A 17803-nucleotide genomic window follows, 5' to 3' on the forward strand; every position below is an offset into this window, starting at 1 on the left:
TCAGTACTGTGATGTCACATTGATGACGTGGGATCGCCATATATGGGTATAGTATACTTGGCGGCCAGTATAATGAAATCGTATTGATGGCATGAGGACATACTTGGAGGCCAGTCTTCATCATCAGCATTATGATGTAATATTGATGACGTAAGGGATCTCCATGTACTATATCCATAGTATACTTGGAGGTCAGAATATGACATCAGCATTATGACCTCATATTGATGACACCAGGGATCCATGGGGATTTGTGACTGTATAGATACATTTTTTGAGAGCTGCCTATCCAACCATCTTCTCACTTGGCACATCACTCAGGGTGCTCAACATTCCGGCAACATTCCGGTTGGACCTGTTCTCGAGATATGTGGGGAGGGGGACATGACAGGCACAGGCGCACGCAGAGACTACGTGTATTTATAGTTAGACTACTAGGCCAATGCCTATTTGGAACGATGCCCATTGGGAACGCAGGCCTGTCTGGTTGATCTGATTTAATACCCATTGTACCCATTGTCAGATTACCCGTTGTACCCGTCTATCAGTGTCCCTTTTATGCCCATATATAGAGTTTCGTGACAGCCATGTCCACATGAAATCCAGGTAATTCTATGACGTCAGCAGTGAGGTCATATTTTGATGACATCAGGGTACTCCATATATGGGGATTTGCTAATTTATTGATATTTTTTGGACAACAGGTTCCTCTGCGAAATGCATATGCACGCCGAGTTTCAGCAACTTAAACCTCAGGTCATCCTTAAGTGTCAACAAGAGTGTACGTTGACACTGCCTTTCCTGCCTTTATTGATAGTAGAGTGGAGAGAGACAAGAAACAGGGTAAGAGTAGGGGTAGGGGAGTGACACGAAGCAAATGGTCCACCCAGCCTGTGAGTCAAACCGGGGACTGACTGTCAGGCACTCTGCTTTTGGGCGCCCACACACTGCATGTCTTTTTCAATAACTCCCCATGTCTGCACTGCATAAAACAAGTCAAGGATTCAGTTTCGTTCATGTTTATTTCATTCTATGAAAACATCAGGAAGTCCAAAATATACCAGCAGCAGAACAACTATGTTCAAAACAAAATGGACAAAACCTTTTACAATTAATTTACTGCTCGCTTTCATAACTTGGCTGGGCCTGGCCCCTGCATTACTGTAGAGACCTCTAAACTGCATATACCTGTCTTTATTGGAATTGCCATAACAATTGTTATTGTTTGTACAAATACAAATTAATGATAATATTAATGAGCAAGAAAAGTAACCACAGCTTCCTCTGATTAGTATTCAATATAAAGCTGAAGAAAGGTACACAGTAGGGATGTGGGATGTGGACATGTAAAATACTATCCATTATATTATATATCTTCTCCAGCCTCTCAGTATCAGGAATCAGATGGCGAATCAGCTGGCGAAACAGCTGGCATATACCGAGGGATGCAGCCTTCCAGTTCCAACATCTCCGGCCAGCCTTCGTATTTATTGTTTGCTCCATCACTTTTTAGAAACTACAACAGACAGACAGACAGACAGACAGACAGACAGACAGACAGACAGACAAAAAGTGATATGATTGATTGGTTGGTGGGAGGCAGAGAGATTATGTTTATCCTTTCCTTTCCCAAGAAATGTACTGCTGGTAGATGAAAGTGAAAGTTCTATTGTCTTGTAACATCTATGGATATGATTACTGTTAATAATCAATCCTATTCACAATGACCTAAATCAGTGAGAGAGAGAGAAATCAAGGTCGAGAGATATGAGACCAGCTTGGTTGTATTTTAGGTTTTTCTTTTACGTGCCAATGGCTTGCCTCCAAGTGATACTACAACTTGATGGTTTGATAGAGTTGTTTTACAGCTCTATCATCAGTGGTGTGTAAATGTATTGTATGTTTTCTTGTTTGTTTGCAAATTATCTTTGCAAAAATGCCATGTTTATGTAGATTTTAAAACAAAACAAGAACAAAATCTTTTCCTATCACAAAACAAATTGGCAGCTGTTTGTTGTGTTATTGAACAATGCAGTAGGAGTAGATATCAGATTTCAACAGTGCGTAATGTAGCAGTTGTAGGAGTTTGGGGATTACCTTCTCAAAACTGCTCTTGACGCTGGTTCCTTTCCCACCAACAAATGCCCAGCTGGATCTGAAGGCTATGGATTCGACATGAGAACTTCCCAGTTCAGCAATCAGCTTCCGCGCTTCTGGCGTTAATCTGACAATCAAACAGCAAGGGTCAGGGAGCGTTTTTTTTTAGATTGGAAGTGATGAGGCAAGAAAATTGGAACTGGAACAATCTAAATGTGAAGCTTATAAATGGGTTCTCTCTCCTGATTGCAAATAAGTGACTCGCCTGAAAATGTCTTTTCTGTTTACTAAAGGGCTGGAGAGACGGGGAGGCCCCTGTTACTTAATTAATGTAAAAAATAATAATAGGCCTAATAATAATAACAATAATAAATTCCTATCACATAAACATTTGGCGACCCCCTTATAGTAACTCTGAGGACCCCCTAGGGGTCCCGGACCCCCTGTAGAAGACCTGTGCTATTGTGTAGTAGTGTTTTATTCCAAAAAGACTCTTCTACTCCTCCTCTCCTCTGATCTCCTGTCTCTATTCGGGTTTTGTTACTTAATCGTCCTTTCATGGTTTTTATTAGGATCACATGAATGTTATGTGTCCACTCCATGGTGACTCTGACCCTTGTACTCCTTACTGTTGAACATCATTGTACTGTTGGACTTGTTGTAAGTCTGTCTGTTTAATAACAGCCGTTAAATGACGAGGATATGAACCATAAAATGTGAGTGTTTGGACGTGTGAGGGTTGTTTACTTTGAAGCAGGTTCATCGTATGTAGCCATCAAAACCAGAGAGCCCTGCTCCATGTCCTTCAGGAACTTGATTAGTGGTTCAACCGCTACAACACACACACACACACACACACACGCACACGCACACGCACACGCACACACACACACACACACACACACACACACACACACACACACACACACACACACACACACTAAAATAAACATTTCACATGAAAATACACAAGCATAATCTAACACTTCACAAAACGGTTGCATTAGTGCCTTGCTTTGATATTAAATGGAACCCCAAACCCTGTTGCTTCTGTTACTCCTCTCACTGAGCTACACAGAATCACATGTTAGAAGTGACATTGCATACAGTAGAGCATATAGATAGACCTTTATCGATCCCAGGGGAAATTCAGCTGCCATAGCAGCAGTGGAGTAAGGAAGAAACAAATATAGGATAACAATGTAAAGGACAGTAAGACCATGTCTTTAACATCTGTCTTTGCCCTCTGTGTCTGGGCTGGTCAGGGGCCAGTTGCACCACCTAACACTAAGTTCAAACCTAGTTATAGCTTAAACACATTCAATCCGGGAAAGTGTCTCTGTCATTTTAGATTTCTTTGGCTATTCAAAAATAGCAGATATACAAGCTCATAGCGCGGCACCGAGTGCCGCGCTATGAGCTTGTAGATCTGCTATTTTTTGAAAAATCGTGAAAAAAATCGTGAGTGCAAATCTTTGAATATATATTTTAAAAATGTATATATGCGCGGTGCTTTGTGTTTGTTGGTCTCTATAATATATAAAGCCATAATAGGAGATGTTCCCAATGGAGCTATGCCCAAATATGGAGTGTGTTGTCTGACCTCACTTGGGTCTCGTTGGGCGGTGGTCGGCGATGACGCTAAGGAACAACATGGCCGACTGTAATGTTGTGAGTTTGTGTTGGCCGCAATTAATTATGCTGCGAGGGGGCAGATGTGTGCTGAGCAGTATGAAGTGGCCTACAGACTGCGCGTAGTAATTCTGCACGTTGTGGCGTGTCTTGTTAGTGACATTGATATGTTGTTTTTGTGTTTAGTCCCACACAGTGGCAGTTTTTTTTGGGGGGTTTTGGGTTTAGAAATGTATTATAGGATATTTAAAGATTTGCACACATTTTCACATAGAAAACAAAAAATGGCAGATCTACAAGCTCATAGCGCGGCACTCGGTGCCGCGCTATGAGCTTGCATATCTGCTATTTTTGAATAGCCAAAGAAATCTAAAAATGACACAGATACTTTCCTGGCTAAATGGGTTAAAATGGCTTTTTTAAAAGCCATTTAAGCATAACTAGGCTAAGTTTGAACTTAGTGTGAGGTGGTGCAACTGGCCCCAGGTGTATAATACATTAGTAGATAGAAATGTGCATTTTAATCAACAAATAAAAACAGGACTGACCTGGCTGTCTGCACTTGAACTGACCAGGATTAGCATATGGTATTATGAACCATTTGCACATTATAGGCACAAATATCATGTGCAATCTATCACCAGTTTTTACTGGTTATTTGGCGTATAAAGTATGTACAGTATGTACCGAGTATCAACAGTAATATGGATCAATATGTACACATAGGCATGTACTTATAGGTATGTAGTTCAAATATAAAAACATATTTGGCACAGGTATAATGTACAATCTATCACCAGTAATATCTATTATTATCAGTAATCTGCATATTATTGGAGATGTGACTTCTGTTACATACCACCATCAAACGTGTTAAAGCGTTCCGCCTTAATGACGTCTCCTGTTTGCCCTGCAGGAAAGACAGCCACACGGAGGGACAGACATAGACAGAACGACAAAACAGTGAGACCGCAGTTTATGACTGTAATCATTAACTGATGTTCAGAGTGATTCTTTTGAGTAGCTCTGGGGGGAGCTTGATTTATGCATGTTGTGAGCTTGTAGATCAGCTCTATGTTCGGTGCATGACAGCATCGTGCGACAGTATAAAATCAGGCTTACGATCCATCTGCTAAAAATGCTTAAATTGTAAGGAAGAAATGAATGCATCACATCTGAAATGCTAACAGCTGTGGCATTATGTCCTTCAGAGACAAATGCCTACAGCATTATCAGTCAGTACTTTCTCTCTGTCCCATCAAACATTGTTCTTGATACAGAAGTAGATAGTACAGTATATTATTTCATTCATATAATTTACTAGAGGCATTAAGTCTTATAGATAAAAACAAGCTAATTTATGTCTTTTGGAATGTTTTATCAGTAATATCTTATTATAATGTTATTGAGGTGTGATGAGTTGCTGTCAGATACCGTTTAGATGGACTGCGTTTATTCCAATTCCTGCGTTGTTCAGCACAGCTCCAAGAACCCTGAGAAATATAGAGAACAATCACGTCATACTATACTTCAAATGTCAGCTTTGCTACAGTCTGTCTCTCCTACAACGTCTCTGAGTCAGGTTCCTTCCTATATAGTCTGTTTCTCCTTCACTGTCTCCCTCGTCTCAGTTTCCTATAGTCTGTCTCTCCTACATGGTCTCCCTCTCAGTTTCCTACAGTCTGTCTCTCATACATTGTCTCCCTCTCAGCCTTCCTAATGTCTGTCTGTCTATCTCTCCTACACAGTCTCACTCGCAGCTTTCCAACTACTATCTGTCTCTCCTACTCTGTCTCCCTCTTAGCTTTCCTGTCGGTCTGTCCTACACTGTTTCCCTCTCAGCTTTGCTACTGTGTTCTTACATTAAAATCGGGAAAACACCTGTGAGACCCATTAAGACCTGAGGCCGATTCTACAAATGTCTTCTAAATCAAAGAATAAAACTGCTTTCTGAAATACTTATGTTGCTATAATATCAGTGGTTCTCAAACTTTGTCATGTCAAGGACCCCAAAATTATATGTATTTGGCCACGGACCCCCATCTCAAAATATCTAGTTCCATGGACCCCCAGAAGCAAAAATGTTAGTTACAAATGTTCGCTTAAAAAATACATATATATTCAAAGATTTGCACAAATCTTCATGATTTTTCAAAAATAGCAGATCTACAAGCTCATAGCGCGGCACTCGGTGTCGCGCTATGGGCTTGTATATTTGCTATTTTTGAATAGCCGAAGTATAAAATAATGGTTAAAGTGGTTAAAATCTAAAATGCCAGATGCTTTCCCGGTCTTAAAGGGGTAAGTAAAGAATCTGGGTACTTCTTCCACTGACTTCATGTGAACACGAGCCGGGATGACCTGCCAATAACCTCCTCCGTTCACGGTTTACATAGTTGTTTCAGTAACGCTTATCTGTGCCACGCACAGAAAGATATGTGCCAACTGGAACCGAAGCTGGTCCTTCAGAGTGATGTCATAAAATAAAAAAATGTTGGTTCCAGAAAATAACCTTTCAGACCGATTCACTAAATAAAATTGTTCTTTAGGAGATGAAGGTTCTTCGTGGAACCATATAGCCTTTTAAGATAAACTGGACTTCTCCCATGAGTAGTGATTAAATGCAGACAAAAGAACAGGCACACAGCCAAATGGAGACGAGAGACAGACAAGTCAGTTTGATTATATCTTACAGTTTTCCTTCGACGCAGATTTTGGGCATAATGACGTTAGCAGCTCCAGTGAGCATGTAGAAACTGATTTGATCCTCTGGACAACTCTTCATGGAAGCACATGAGTCTGCTGTGTGGACAGATATTACAGTTGTTAATCCTACTGAAGAGAAACATTTTGCCCTAGTCTGGTCAGACACATATCAACACTTCCCACTGTCCCACTGTTAGTCCCACATACCAAATATGTGTGTGTATATATAAATAAATATATATATATATATATATATATATATATATATATATATATATATATATATATATATATATATATATATATATATATATATATATATATATATATATATATATATATATATATATATTTAAATTGTCCAGAGGTGTGTCACACACACACACACACACACACACACACACACACACACACACACACACACACACACACACACACACACACACACACACACACACACACACACACACAGTGACAACTGAAGAGACACATTCACAGTTAATTGCATGGGTACATTAGTGGTTTGAATTCCAGCCTGATGACTAACGTTTGGCAATGAGTTTTGACGTCTTCGGTGCAGCAGGTTGTTCTACTCGGTCTGGGTAAAAAAAATCTGGGACACAAACAGACAGTTTCACAGTCAATACACAGTATATGCTTAGAGGATAAAAGTTAGGTAACACATGATTCTGTATTTGCATGAAGTAACAAGACTGAAAGCTTTGTGTGTTCTATCGCTGCATTTGACAACGTTTCCCAGTAGATCAGGCAAATTCTGGGTCTATGTAGGAGGAGTGGGTATGCATTAAGGGGAAATACTTGTGAGAGAATATCAGATTGGGTTAGAACGTATTAAACTTTGTACTTAACATTTAAACTCATACAAAATACGTTTTATAAATGATATTGGTAAATTCCCGGCACCACTTGACTGGCGTCACATCACCCACTTTGAGAAACTCTGCGCTAGAGAAGGAAAGGCTATGGGGTCACCAAAAGCAATACGGTTCATCCTATCATCCGCCCATTTGATTTTTAGATAGTTTATGGAGAATATAAAATAGAATAGAATAGAATACAATACCTTTGTTTATGTAGTGTGGCATATACATTGAAAAGGTAACTATGACGAGGACGATGACCAACAGCAATGCAACAATCTGACACAACCCTGGAAAATGAAGACACGCACGCACACACACACACACACACACACACACACACACACACACACACACACACACACACACACACACACACACACACACACACACACACACACACACACACACACACACACACACAGTGTTATCAGTCATCAGTCACTCAGTAAATGAAACACACTGTAAAGACTGTGTAAGGTGGAAGAGAGAGGAGGAAAGAGGATTTCTCCCAACCAGACTGAACCTATCCCGCCCACAAATACCAGGGCTCTGGCCCAGAAGTTCCTCGCCAGAGCTGGCGAAAACTTCTGGGAACTCAGATTAGACTGAACCAGTCCAACTACATAGTTGTAGTCTGAATGGGAAGAGTTTGCATGTAGTGTGGGCTGTCGGGTGGTGGCTGATTTTCTTAAGCAGTCGTCAGACCTGTCCTGAGGACCTGTCCTGAGTTCTGCTATTTTTGGTTGGGTTCGGTTCGGCTGGGTGTGACTACAATTTGTTGTGCATAGATCTAACTAATGATGAACACAGTCAGCAGAGCCTCTGTCATGACAGCATGTTCCATGTGCTTGTACCATCTTTATAAACAAAACAAAAAAGTATTGGCATCAAAATATACTTAAGTACTAAAAGTAAAAGTAGCCTTGCGCTGATCTACAAATTGAAGATCAGCGCAAGCGAGTCCCTCACACGATTAAACGTTTATAAAGTAAATAGCCGACTCTCACGTGTAATGAAGAGAATAAGAATTTTGTTTACAGTTTAACCTCACGACCAAAGGCTAATAAAACTTGGAATTGATATTATATTCAGACATGCAAAAGTGTCACTTTTCAGCTACAGTCACCTTTTTGAACCCAAATAGGGCAATTGTGTGACACCTGACCCGAAAGAAAACAACATGTTGTCACCTTTTTCACCTCGGGGCTGTTTGCATGCCTGTATATTGTTACGGGGAAAAAGAGATGCAACATAAAGTGGGAGTGAAACACGTTTTTATTTAGAACTTAAAATATATTTACATTAACTTAAATAGACTTTAACGCATGTGTGTGCGGGCAGGGGTGATGGCCTCCATAAGATGAATTTGAGGGCGGAACACACACGTGTTGCATGATGAACTACATGTAAAAACGTCAGAGGCGTGCTGCATACATCCCTAGGTATGTGCAGAAACCAGGGGGGGGGGGGGGGCAGCAGGTAAAATGCTGCCTATGTGCCTATAGGCATCAAATTCCTCAGGGCCAGCTCTGACTACTGGTTACCAAATACTCAACTTTCTTTTCAATTTGACCAGGATAGCAAGTAGATAGCATGTTTTGGAAACATACAGTAGGAAGTCTTGGAACCATAGGATAAATCCTAGTTAAGCGCCTTGATTTGGCAAGATTTAGATTTATAAACATGCGTATTGACCCGTGACCCTTAGGCTTACTTCCAGTTATTTTAATGTTAAAACATATAATATGATTATAATATAACCATATATATGGTTATAAAATAATATGATATGGTTTATACAACCCTATCCTGTACAAGAACTCAGTAGTAACATACAGTGTGTGTTCATTTCAACTTACTTTTGAAGATGTGCGTATTCTGCCTATGCGCGTTACCTGTAAAAACACAGAATGACTGGTAGGTTAATCAGCGATATATTTTCACTATTTTTGAAAGTCTAAAATAGGGCTTAAGTGCTTATGTCATATCCCAATATTGTGATATGCAAAGTTTCATATCACAATATCCATAATTCATATATTGCACAGCACCTCTATCTCAACCCCTATTGTCTAGATTACAATGACATTTTCAGTTCACTCAGTGGTTCTCAAAGGTCCTTAAAGGGATAGTTTACCCCCCGAAATACTTTTTTTTCTATCGATTAGTCACCAAATGGAGACTTGAATTCATGGATTTTTTGTTTGTTTTTGTCACATTCCTAAGCCAATAATTTGAGGACTGGTAGTGGTTCCGGTAGGAGACACAATGAGTCTCCTTTGTGTCTCCTAACGGAACCACTGCCTACCGGTCTGCTGGTCATCAAATTATTGACTTAGGAATGCGACAAAAACAAAACATAGCCATGAATTCAAGTATCTAATCAAGTGACTAATCGATTGAAAAAAAAGTTATTTTTTGGGGTGAATTATCCCTTTAAGGAGATTCCAGATGGTCCCCAGAAAAAAATAGTTAATATAGCATCAAAACCCTATATACATTGTCTACTTGAAAATATCCAATTTACAAAATAGCTGAAAATATCGTCCAATTTAAAAAAAGAAAACGTGAAAGAAATGGAAAAATCTTGTATGGAGGTCCATGGCAAAAAATATTTTCAAATGGGTGTCTGTGGCCAAATACATATTAATTTGTGGGTCCTCCAAAACAGTTTGAGAACTGCTCTAGTAGTACCACCCATCATCAGCCAGTTCAGGTTGTGTGTAAGGAGGGACACAGACTCTAGTGGGACTTTTAGACTCTTGTTATCTCACAACTTATTCCAATTTTACAATCAATTGGGAATAAATTTGAAGTGTATCAAATGTTGCAATATAATCACGTAGGCTTGGTTAATTTGTACACATTTAGCTGATTCGAATAAATGGACCACCTGAATGTAGTAGTTACACAAAACACACGTGTGTATCACATCAGAGATAAACAGTGTTGCTTTTAGTCAGAGGTTGATAGCAGGAAGTCAGAATGTCATTATTTAGGCCTATTTGGAAAATCATTTCCATCACTGACAAAAAGAATTGCTGTATCAAATGTCTCACAGCTATTAATAGCATTTCATAAGTATACAGTACGTATAGCATGTTGTGATGCATCATAAGCACAACAAATACCAGGCTAATTAGCATAGAAAGATGACCAACATCATTACAAACAATCAATAATCTCAGTTAACAGGTGACAGGATAGATTACGGTAGAAAATTGGGAATACTCCAGTAATGTAAAAATGTCTCAAAGTACAGTACTTGAGCACATTCCACCACTGACTAAACTAAACTAAACGGTTAAAGCAGTGGTTTAAAGGAAGATAGAATACTGACCAATGCGTAGGCTGAACATGATGTCTTCTTGTCTAAAGTCCTGTAGTATGAAGTCTTCTTGTCTAAGGTCCTGTAGTATGATGTCTTCTTCTCTACGATCCTGTAGTGTGATGTCTTCTTGTCTCAGGACCTGTAGTGTTCTAACAGTGGGTATCAGGCAGGTGAGGCTGACTTCTTTTCTCAACTTCCCGTCTTACCTGTCCAACAGGTGCTATCCTGGTCTAGTAAGCCACACCCCGCACACTCAACTAACAGCCAAATGATGATTACAATAATGAAATAGTTTATAAAGGAATGCAAAGATACTGTACAATGAGCTTCTAATGTTCAACAAACAGAGATTCCTGTTTCCTAGCCATGTCCTTTAGACAAACAATCCTTACGGTAACTCTGCAGGCGCATTGTTTACCTAGGAGGGCAGAGCTTTGGTCTGTTAATACATCCATAGTTGTAACAAAGGTCACCATTGTGTTTTATTGGTTGTTTGTTCTCTTAATCTATTTCCCTTTTGTATGTATGTGTGTGTGTGTGTGTGTGTGTGTGTGTGTGTGTGTGTGTGTGTGTGTGTGTGTGTGTGTGTGTGTGTGTGTGTGTGTGTGTGTGTGTGTGTGTGTGTGTGTGTGTGTGTGTGTGTGTGTGTGCGCGCGCGCGCGATCAGTCTCTGTTCTTTCCCTGTAGTTGGACTGGGAGTTTCTGTTTGTTATTTAACCTCATAGCTTCTGTCTTCTTCACGTTTATCTTCAGGCCAGTCTCTGCTGCCTCTTCGGAGAGTTGTGTTAGCTTGGACTGTGCATGTTGTTGCTTGTGAGAAAGAAGACAGACATCATCTGCAAACTCAAGGTCTTCAAGTTGTTTGGTGAAGGTTCCGCTGGATGTCTTTCTTACTGGTAATGTTTGCGTTTCTCATGATCCAGTCGATGACCATCAAGAGAATTGTTGGAGACAGCATGCAGCCTTGTCTCACCCCGGTCTTAACTTCAAGAGGGCGAGTTAGCTTTCCGTTGTGGATAATCTGGCAGTTGGAATCCTCATACAGATGTTGGATGATGTTAATGAGTTTCTGAGGGAATCCATAGTGTTGCATCAGGTTCCAGGTGGTTTCTCGATCCACACTGTCGAAGGCCTTCTCAAAGTCCACGAATGTTAGGTAGAGAGAAGACTGCCATTCAATTGATTGATTGATTAGATACTTTATTAGCAGTTTGCAAAAAACAAAGCATAGGAAAGCAGTGGTGGAAAAAGTACTCAAATGTTCTACTTAAGTAAAAGTATCAATACTGCAATGTTGAGTAAAGTAAACGTCCGGAATTTTAAAATTACTTGAGTAAAAGTACAAAAGTATTGGCATCAAAATGTACTTAAAGTACCAAAAGTAAAAGTACTCATTATGCAGGGTCACCACCATGCCAGTTTTGTGATGGACATTTCCATCAATATTTTTTGCCACGGACATGCAAAACAAGTGATCTATAGACCCCTTAACAGACAACGTCACACTGATAAGAACCAGTGCAACCAGTATGCTCGCAAAAAAAAACATTCTGTCAGGTCTCGCTAGGACGCGCCTCACTAGCCAACACACAAGAGGGGGTTGGGGTGTGCTGAAACCAGCGCACCCTGAAACAACAGGTTGAGAATTGATTGCATGAAACAATCACCTGTGCATCCAGTCTCAATGTTGGTAAACAAATAATTGGTCTATAATATTACCAGAAACATATACATAGGCCTAGCCCCAAATGTATACAGTACTATGGACTCTTGATGTGCCATAGTGTCTACTCTATTCCACTGCGCTACACATTTTAAAACAAGCCACTTTTTGGGGAAACAAAGCTACAAGCTCACAACACATCACAGCATGAGCTTGTAGATCAGCAATTCTATTTTCTTTTTAGCCTAAAATGGGGCATGCCCAAAATTGGGATGTCAGACATAAAGTGAATGAATGAATTTTATTTGTATAGCGCTTTTCCAAACAAAGTTACAAAGTGCTTTACATACATGTTAAAAACAGCAAACATCAGCAAGAGAAATAATAAAAATGTGAAAGTATAAGAAAACATAAAAAACAGCATTTGTAGTCAGTCCATATATACATATGTGTTTTCAAAAGCGATTTAAAAGAGGACACTGACTCTGCTAACCTAAGATCAGAGAGTAGGGCGTTCCAGGGCTTCCATCTTACATTGCAGGAGCAAAAGGGCCACTTAGCTGCAAAGGTGAGTGGTTGCGTATTATACTTCATATGGTTATTACAGTATATAGACAGATGACTTTTCAGAGGACAGTGTTACTTGAGAACAGGAGGTGACAGGAAGTTAAACCAGCTAAACTAGATGTCAATGTAGCTTAATTGTGGTTTCCATGCGTGAACATACTCAAACATGTGGAGAAAGTATGCAGATGGAACAATAAAAAACGGTATGATGAGGGATTAAGGGCATGGCAGGATTTAAAGGAATGCAGTGTCACAATAGTTTGATGCAAAGGTGCCTAACTTTGATCAGATGTGAGGAGGAGGTCTGATGGTGAGGCTGTGGATCAAGGATTTCCATGGATTATTTTGAGTGTTATTATAATTGAGTTGTTATTGTTATTATTGGACACTTTGAAACACTTTCTCTCAACTGACGAAAATTAGCTTTACTTACCTTCTTTGCCTCCCGACACTTTACCAAAATTATTCACATTTTTGAAGATTAGATTGTGAATATTTAAAAAAAGACACCCAATTATAGACAATATTTTTCGTAAAAAAAAGAAAAAGGAAAAAAGTACCATGGACATAGACAAGTCTGTGAGCTTGTAGATTGGCTATTTTCAAATAGCCGATTTTTTAAACTTAATTAATTAAATGACCATAAAACAACATTAACAACACTCTCTACCCATCCTTCAGTGGTGGAAAAAGTACTCAAATGGTTTCCTTAAGTATCAATACTGCAATGTTGACTAATTACTTGACCAATTACCCCAAACCACCCCCCCAAAATCTACTGGATTCTGACAGTTGGCAGCCCTAGATTTGTCCAATTTTACTTACGCCTTTTAGCCACACGGTGGGGCTGTTATACTATTTTACGTTCCACAACACATCTGAACCCCATGATCCGAAGATCTGAACCAAGCGAAGACGATGGCTGGATGATTATATTCGCGCTGTGATTGCTTGCTGGTTGTCAGAGCAACAATTGTTTCAGCTATTTGAGTTTAGCCTACACATAAACCACTTTTACTTTACTCAAACTATTAGGCTAGTATCATGCATGCATTTAGAGTTTACTCAAATTAGTTATTGAGCTCATAAAATGTGTGTGATTTATTTATTTAACATTGGAGCTCAACCTCAACATCTCCCCCAGAAAAAATGAAATCGGTCTTTAGCAAACAGACCTGTCATTGTAGCTTACCTCCTGTCCACTGTAGATATTACAACATTTTACTATACTGTACTGTACATTGTAATTACTAGCCTATATTTATTTCAGTGTGCAAAAAGTAATCACATTGTATCAATATGCACAGTGAGCTTGTAGATCGGCTATTTTCAAATAGCCAAAGTTTAAATAGTGCTGAAGTGATTAATGTATAATAATCAAAATCTACAAAGTAGGCAAACTAGTAACTCAATTGTAGTGGAGTAAAAGTACAGTATTTGTCTCTGAGATTGGAGTAGAAGTAAGTAAAAGTACTGAAATTTGGAAATACTCCAGAAAGAAAAATAGCTCAAAATTGTACTTAAGTGCAGCGCTTGAGAACATTTACTCAGTTACTTAACACCACTGATTTATTTAAATGCACATCGGCCTAACTGTGTTGTTTTACTGTCCATGGTTGCCCTGATAACCAGGTTAGCCAATCACACCACAGCAGTCGTCTCCAGCGATGGGATGTAGTTCTACTAACTTAGACAGGAAGTGACGTCCTATTAGCAGGGTTGCCATGTCCGCTTACTATAAGCGACTTTGGGCTTGTTTTTCTGGTAAGTTTAGTTGCGGGTTTCGCGGTTTTCTGGGCTTGTTTATGAAGAGTAGTTCCTTATTTTGGCTTGTTTCCTAATGTTGCTTAAACCAATGGTTTAATGTCAAGGCCAAGGGCCCCCAAATGAATATGTATTTGTCTCTAGCTCTGGTCCATTAACGTTAGAAGGATCTACAAGCTCTGCTATATTCAAATATCCGATGCAGGTAGGTTAGTGCTCATGTGGCCTGTGGTCGCTTCTTTTGGGCTTGTTTTCATAGACCTAGTTGCTTGTTTCTCTCGCAGAATCCGGCAACACAGCCTGTAAGCGCAAGTGGATGGAAAAAAAACTGCAGCTGCAGGAAAAATGGCTACAAACAGAACGCACCGCTAGAAGGTAGGGAAATTAATATTTATTATTATTATATATTTATATTTTTTACTGTAAATGTGTACGAAACATTTAAACCCCACGTATAGCCACGTTCGCCTGTTGTAGATGTGTAGTTGGATCTTTTTACTCCATGACACATAACCCCATTATTTCCTCGTTGCTTGTTGCTTGTTGAGGCTACTTTTGTTGCTGTGGGTGAGTTGCTTTAAAAAGTGTTTAATCAGTTTCAAAGTTCATGAAGAATGACCCTGGTGTTGATGTCATTATGATGATGATATAGTTCAATGTTCAATGATATAGTTCAATGTTTTAGGGTGTATTGGGTGCTGAAGAAGTTAGTTTGTCTTCTGCTTCTGTCTGGATGTGGTTAAGCAGCAGGGCTATTTGGGGGTTGACTCTTGAGCCCCTTGTTGCAACAAAGTTACAAAACTAATAATGTCAAAGTTCTCCCTAAACTACTAACAAGAGTTGTTAGTAGCCACAGCTCTGGCTACTTTGTTGCCAGAGCTGTGGGTGAGTTGAATTGTTGAATCAGTTTCAAAGTTCATGACAATGATCCTGGGTTTGATCCCATTATGATGATGATATAGTTTAAATGTTATTGGATGTACTAGGTGCTGAAGAAGTTTGTTTTTCTTCTTCTGCTGCTGTCTGGCTGTGGTTTAGCAGTGCTATGTATGTGGGGGTTGTTGAGTTGAACCCCTTGTTGCTGCAAAGTTACCAAAACTATCAGTGGTGGAAGAAGTACTCAGGTATTTTACTTAAGTAAAAGTACTAATACCACAATATAAAAATACTCTTGTTACAAGCAAAAGGCAAAATGTTACTTGAGTAAAAGTATTGGCATCAAAATATACTTAAAGTACCGAAAGTAAAACTACTAAAATGTTTGAAAAAAGCAGATAGATCTGCTATTTTCAAATGTATAAAATGGGGCTAAAGTGGTTAATGCATGTTTTATAATATCATAATTTATATCTGCAAAGTAACTAGTAACTAAAGTTTCAAAATAATTGTAGTGGAGTAAAAGTACAATATTTGCCTCTGAGATGTAGTGGAGTAGGAGTAAAAGTATTGGAAATACTCCAGTAAAGTGAAAATATCTCAATTGTATTTAAGTACAGTACTTGAGTAAATTTACTTAGTTACTTTACACCACTGAAAACTTTACTTGCAAGTTCTCCCTAACTACTAACAAGAGTCAGAAATGTAAAAAGAAATGTAAAAAGAAAAAGGAGTTGTTAACTCATTATAACAGTTTCATTATTATACATATATACACATATTATACATATGTACAACTCTGAGAGTTGTATATATCCACTTGTAACTCTGAAAGTGTTACAAATGGAGCTTTACAGGTCTATTTGGTCAAAAATGTTCTCACTCAGGATAAATGAACACTGGATTTTACTAAGTGTGTGTGTACCCCTGAATACAGAGCCCCCCCCCCAAGTTCAAGATAATATACTGCCATTAAAACTACTACTGCTCTGGAGGTAAAGTTATTTTCACGGAATAAATCTTTTTTTGTACACAAATGAATAATTTAATGAAATGCCCCTTGGCAGAGCACAGGGGGCACACTTTTTTAAAAGGTGTCGACATCTGTGCATAAAACAAAAAACAAATAGGTGTCACCGCATCCCAAATCAATGAAGCATGAGAAAACAGGCAGGGAACATCTTTTTGAAGGCAGTCAATTTGGTGCAACTGGCTATAGCAGTGAGCAGTTGTTGTTGACTCTTCCACAGTCAGGTGAGTGTCAGCCGATAGGTGAGTTAGCCCAGCAACATTAGCCACAGTCAGTTATTTAACCAGTTTTCCATGTTTAGTTTAACATAAAGAGAAATGCTCCCGGGCCGGGTTATCAGATATTATATATTTGTGTGTGATCTAAAGTCTCAGAATTTGAATAGGTGTTTTTTTTTCTTGTGAATGTTGAATTATAATGGGTTTGATTATTTACCCACGTTGGCCCACAAATGTATATCTTTTAGGAAAATTGCACTTATTATTATTATTATTGCACTTGCAAGCCTGTTTGTGGAGAATAGAGGCTTAATGGTGCAGAAAAGATTAGTTGAAAGTGTTTCCATTAACATAGGTATGCTGCTTTACAGTATCTATCAGTCTCTCTTAGATACTGCTGACCTAGGCATTTTTTACCGCCGGTGGTTAACAACTGGAGAAGCAAGACGTAACACATTTCTCTGAGCCTTATAGAGAGAGAGAGAGAAAGAGAGAGAGAGAGAGACTGTTCATGTGTGAGGATGTAAGTGCTTGTTATAGGAAGGAAGTAAGGAACCAGGAGAAAAGTTCATGTGTGTGGCTGTGGTCACTTTGGGGTGTAATCTGGCGAATCAGCAGCTTGGACAATTAGGCAATCCTCTGCGTTACACATTCCATAAATCTAGAAATAAAGTCTAGTTTAGCTTTGCAGGCATTCACCAATGCACAAGTTGTTTCTCTTCGAGGATATAGGCTTTGATTTCACTGTTTTGTTGTTGTTATTACTTTACTGTACATCATGGGACACTGGCCTTGGGGACGACATGTGGAAGACTGCCCCCCCCCCCCCCCCCATGACAGTAAAGCCTGATAGCGCTGGTGTCAATCTGCACACAATGTGACAGAGCATGTTGTGCGGTGAACCCGCATGCAACTAAATATAACTTCAAACCGGGAAAGCATCTGTGTCATTTTAGATTCGAGCTATATATATATCATGAAAAAACAATTACATTCGAACACCAGAATGCTGCTCCCATCGTGGGTTATTTTATT

The 17803-nt window shown here is 39.2% G+C and overlaps 2 protein-coding genes across 2 annotated transcripts in view; one reads left to right on the forward strand and one right to left on the reverse strand.

Moving 5' to 3' along the window:
- Positions 1 to 1003: 1003 nt before the first annotated feature.
- LOC311046871 (protein FAM3D) lies at positions 1004 to 14606 on the reverse strand (the record flags this gene model as incomplete). Its single annotated transcript, XM_084059445.1, has 12 exons — positions 1004 to 1516; positions 2098 to 2224; positions 2845 to 2929; positions 4589 to 4639; positions 5164 to 5222; positions 6423 to 6531; positions 6983 to 7048; positions 7520 to 7606; positions 9179 to 9214; positions 10660 to 10851; positions 11545 to 11782; positions 14526 to 14606. The coding sequence occupies 12 exons, from the start codon at positions 14604 to 14606 to the stop codon at positions 1394 to 1396; spliced, it is 1254 nt and encodes a 417-aa protein (XP_083915571.1). The 3' UTR covers positions 1004 to 1393.
- Positions 14607 to 14930: 324 nt separating this feature from the next.
- Positions 14931 to 17803, forward strand: part of pik3c2a (phosphatidylinositol-4-phosphate 3-kinase, catalytic subunit type 2 alpha) — an 88688-nt gene continuing 85815 nt past the window's right edge. Inside the window, exon 1 of the mRNA XM_084060958.1 lies at positions 14931 to 15019. The gene's annotated coding sequence lies outside the window, so the exon portion shown is untranslated. The remainder of the gene's footprint in view (positions 15020 to 17803) is intronic.

Source organism: Gymnoscopelus microlampas (assembly GCF_963454915.1).
Source record: "Gymnoscopelus microlampas genome assembly, chromosome: 6".
Lineage (NCBI taxonomy): Eukaryota > Metazoa > Chordata > Actinopteri > Myctophiformes > Myctophidae > Gymnoscopelus > Gymnoscopelus microlampas.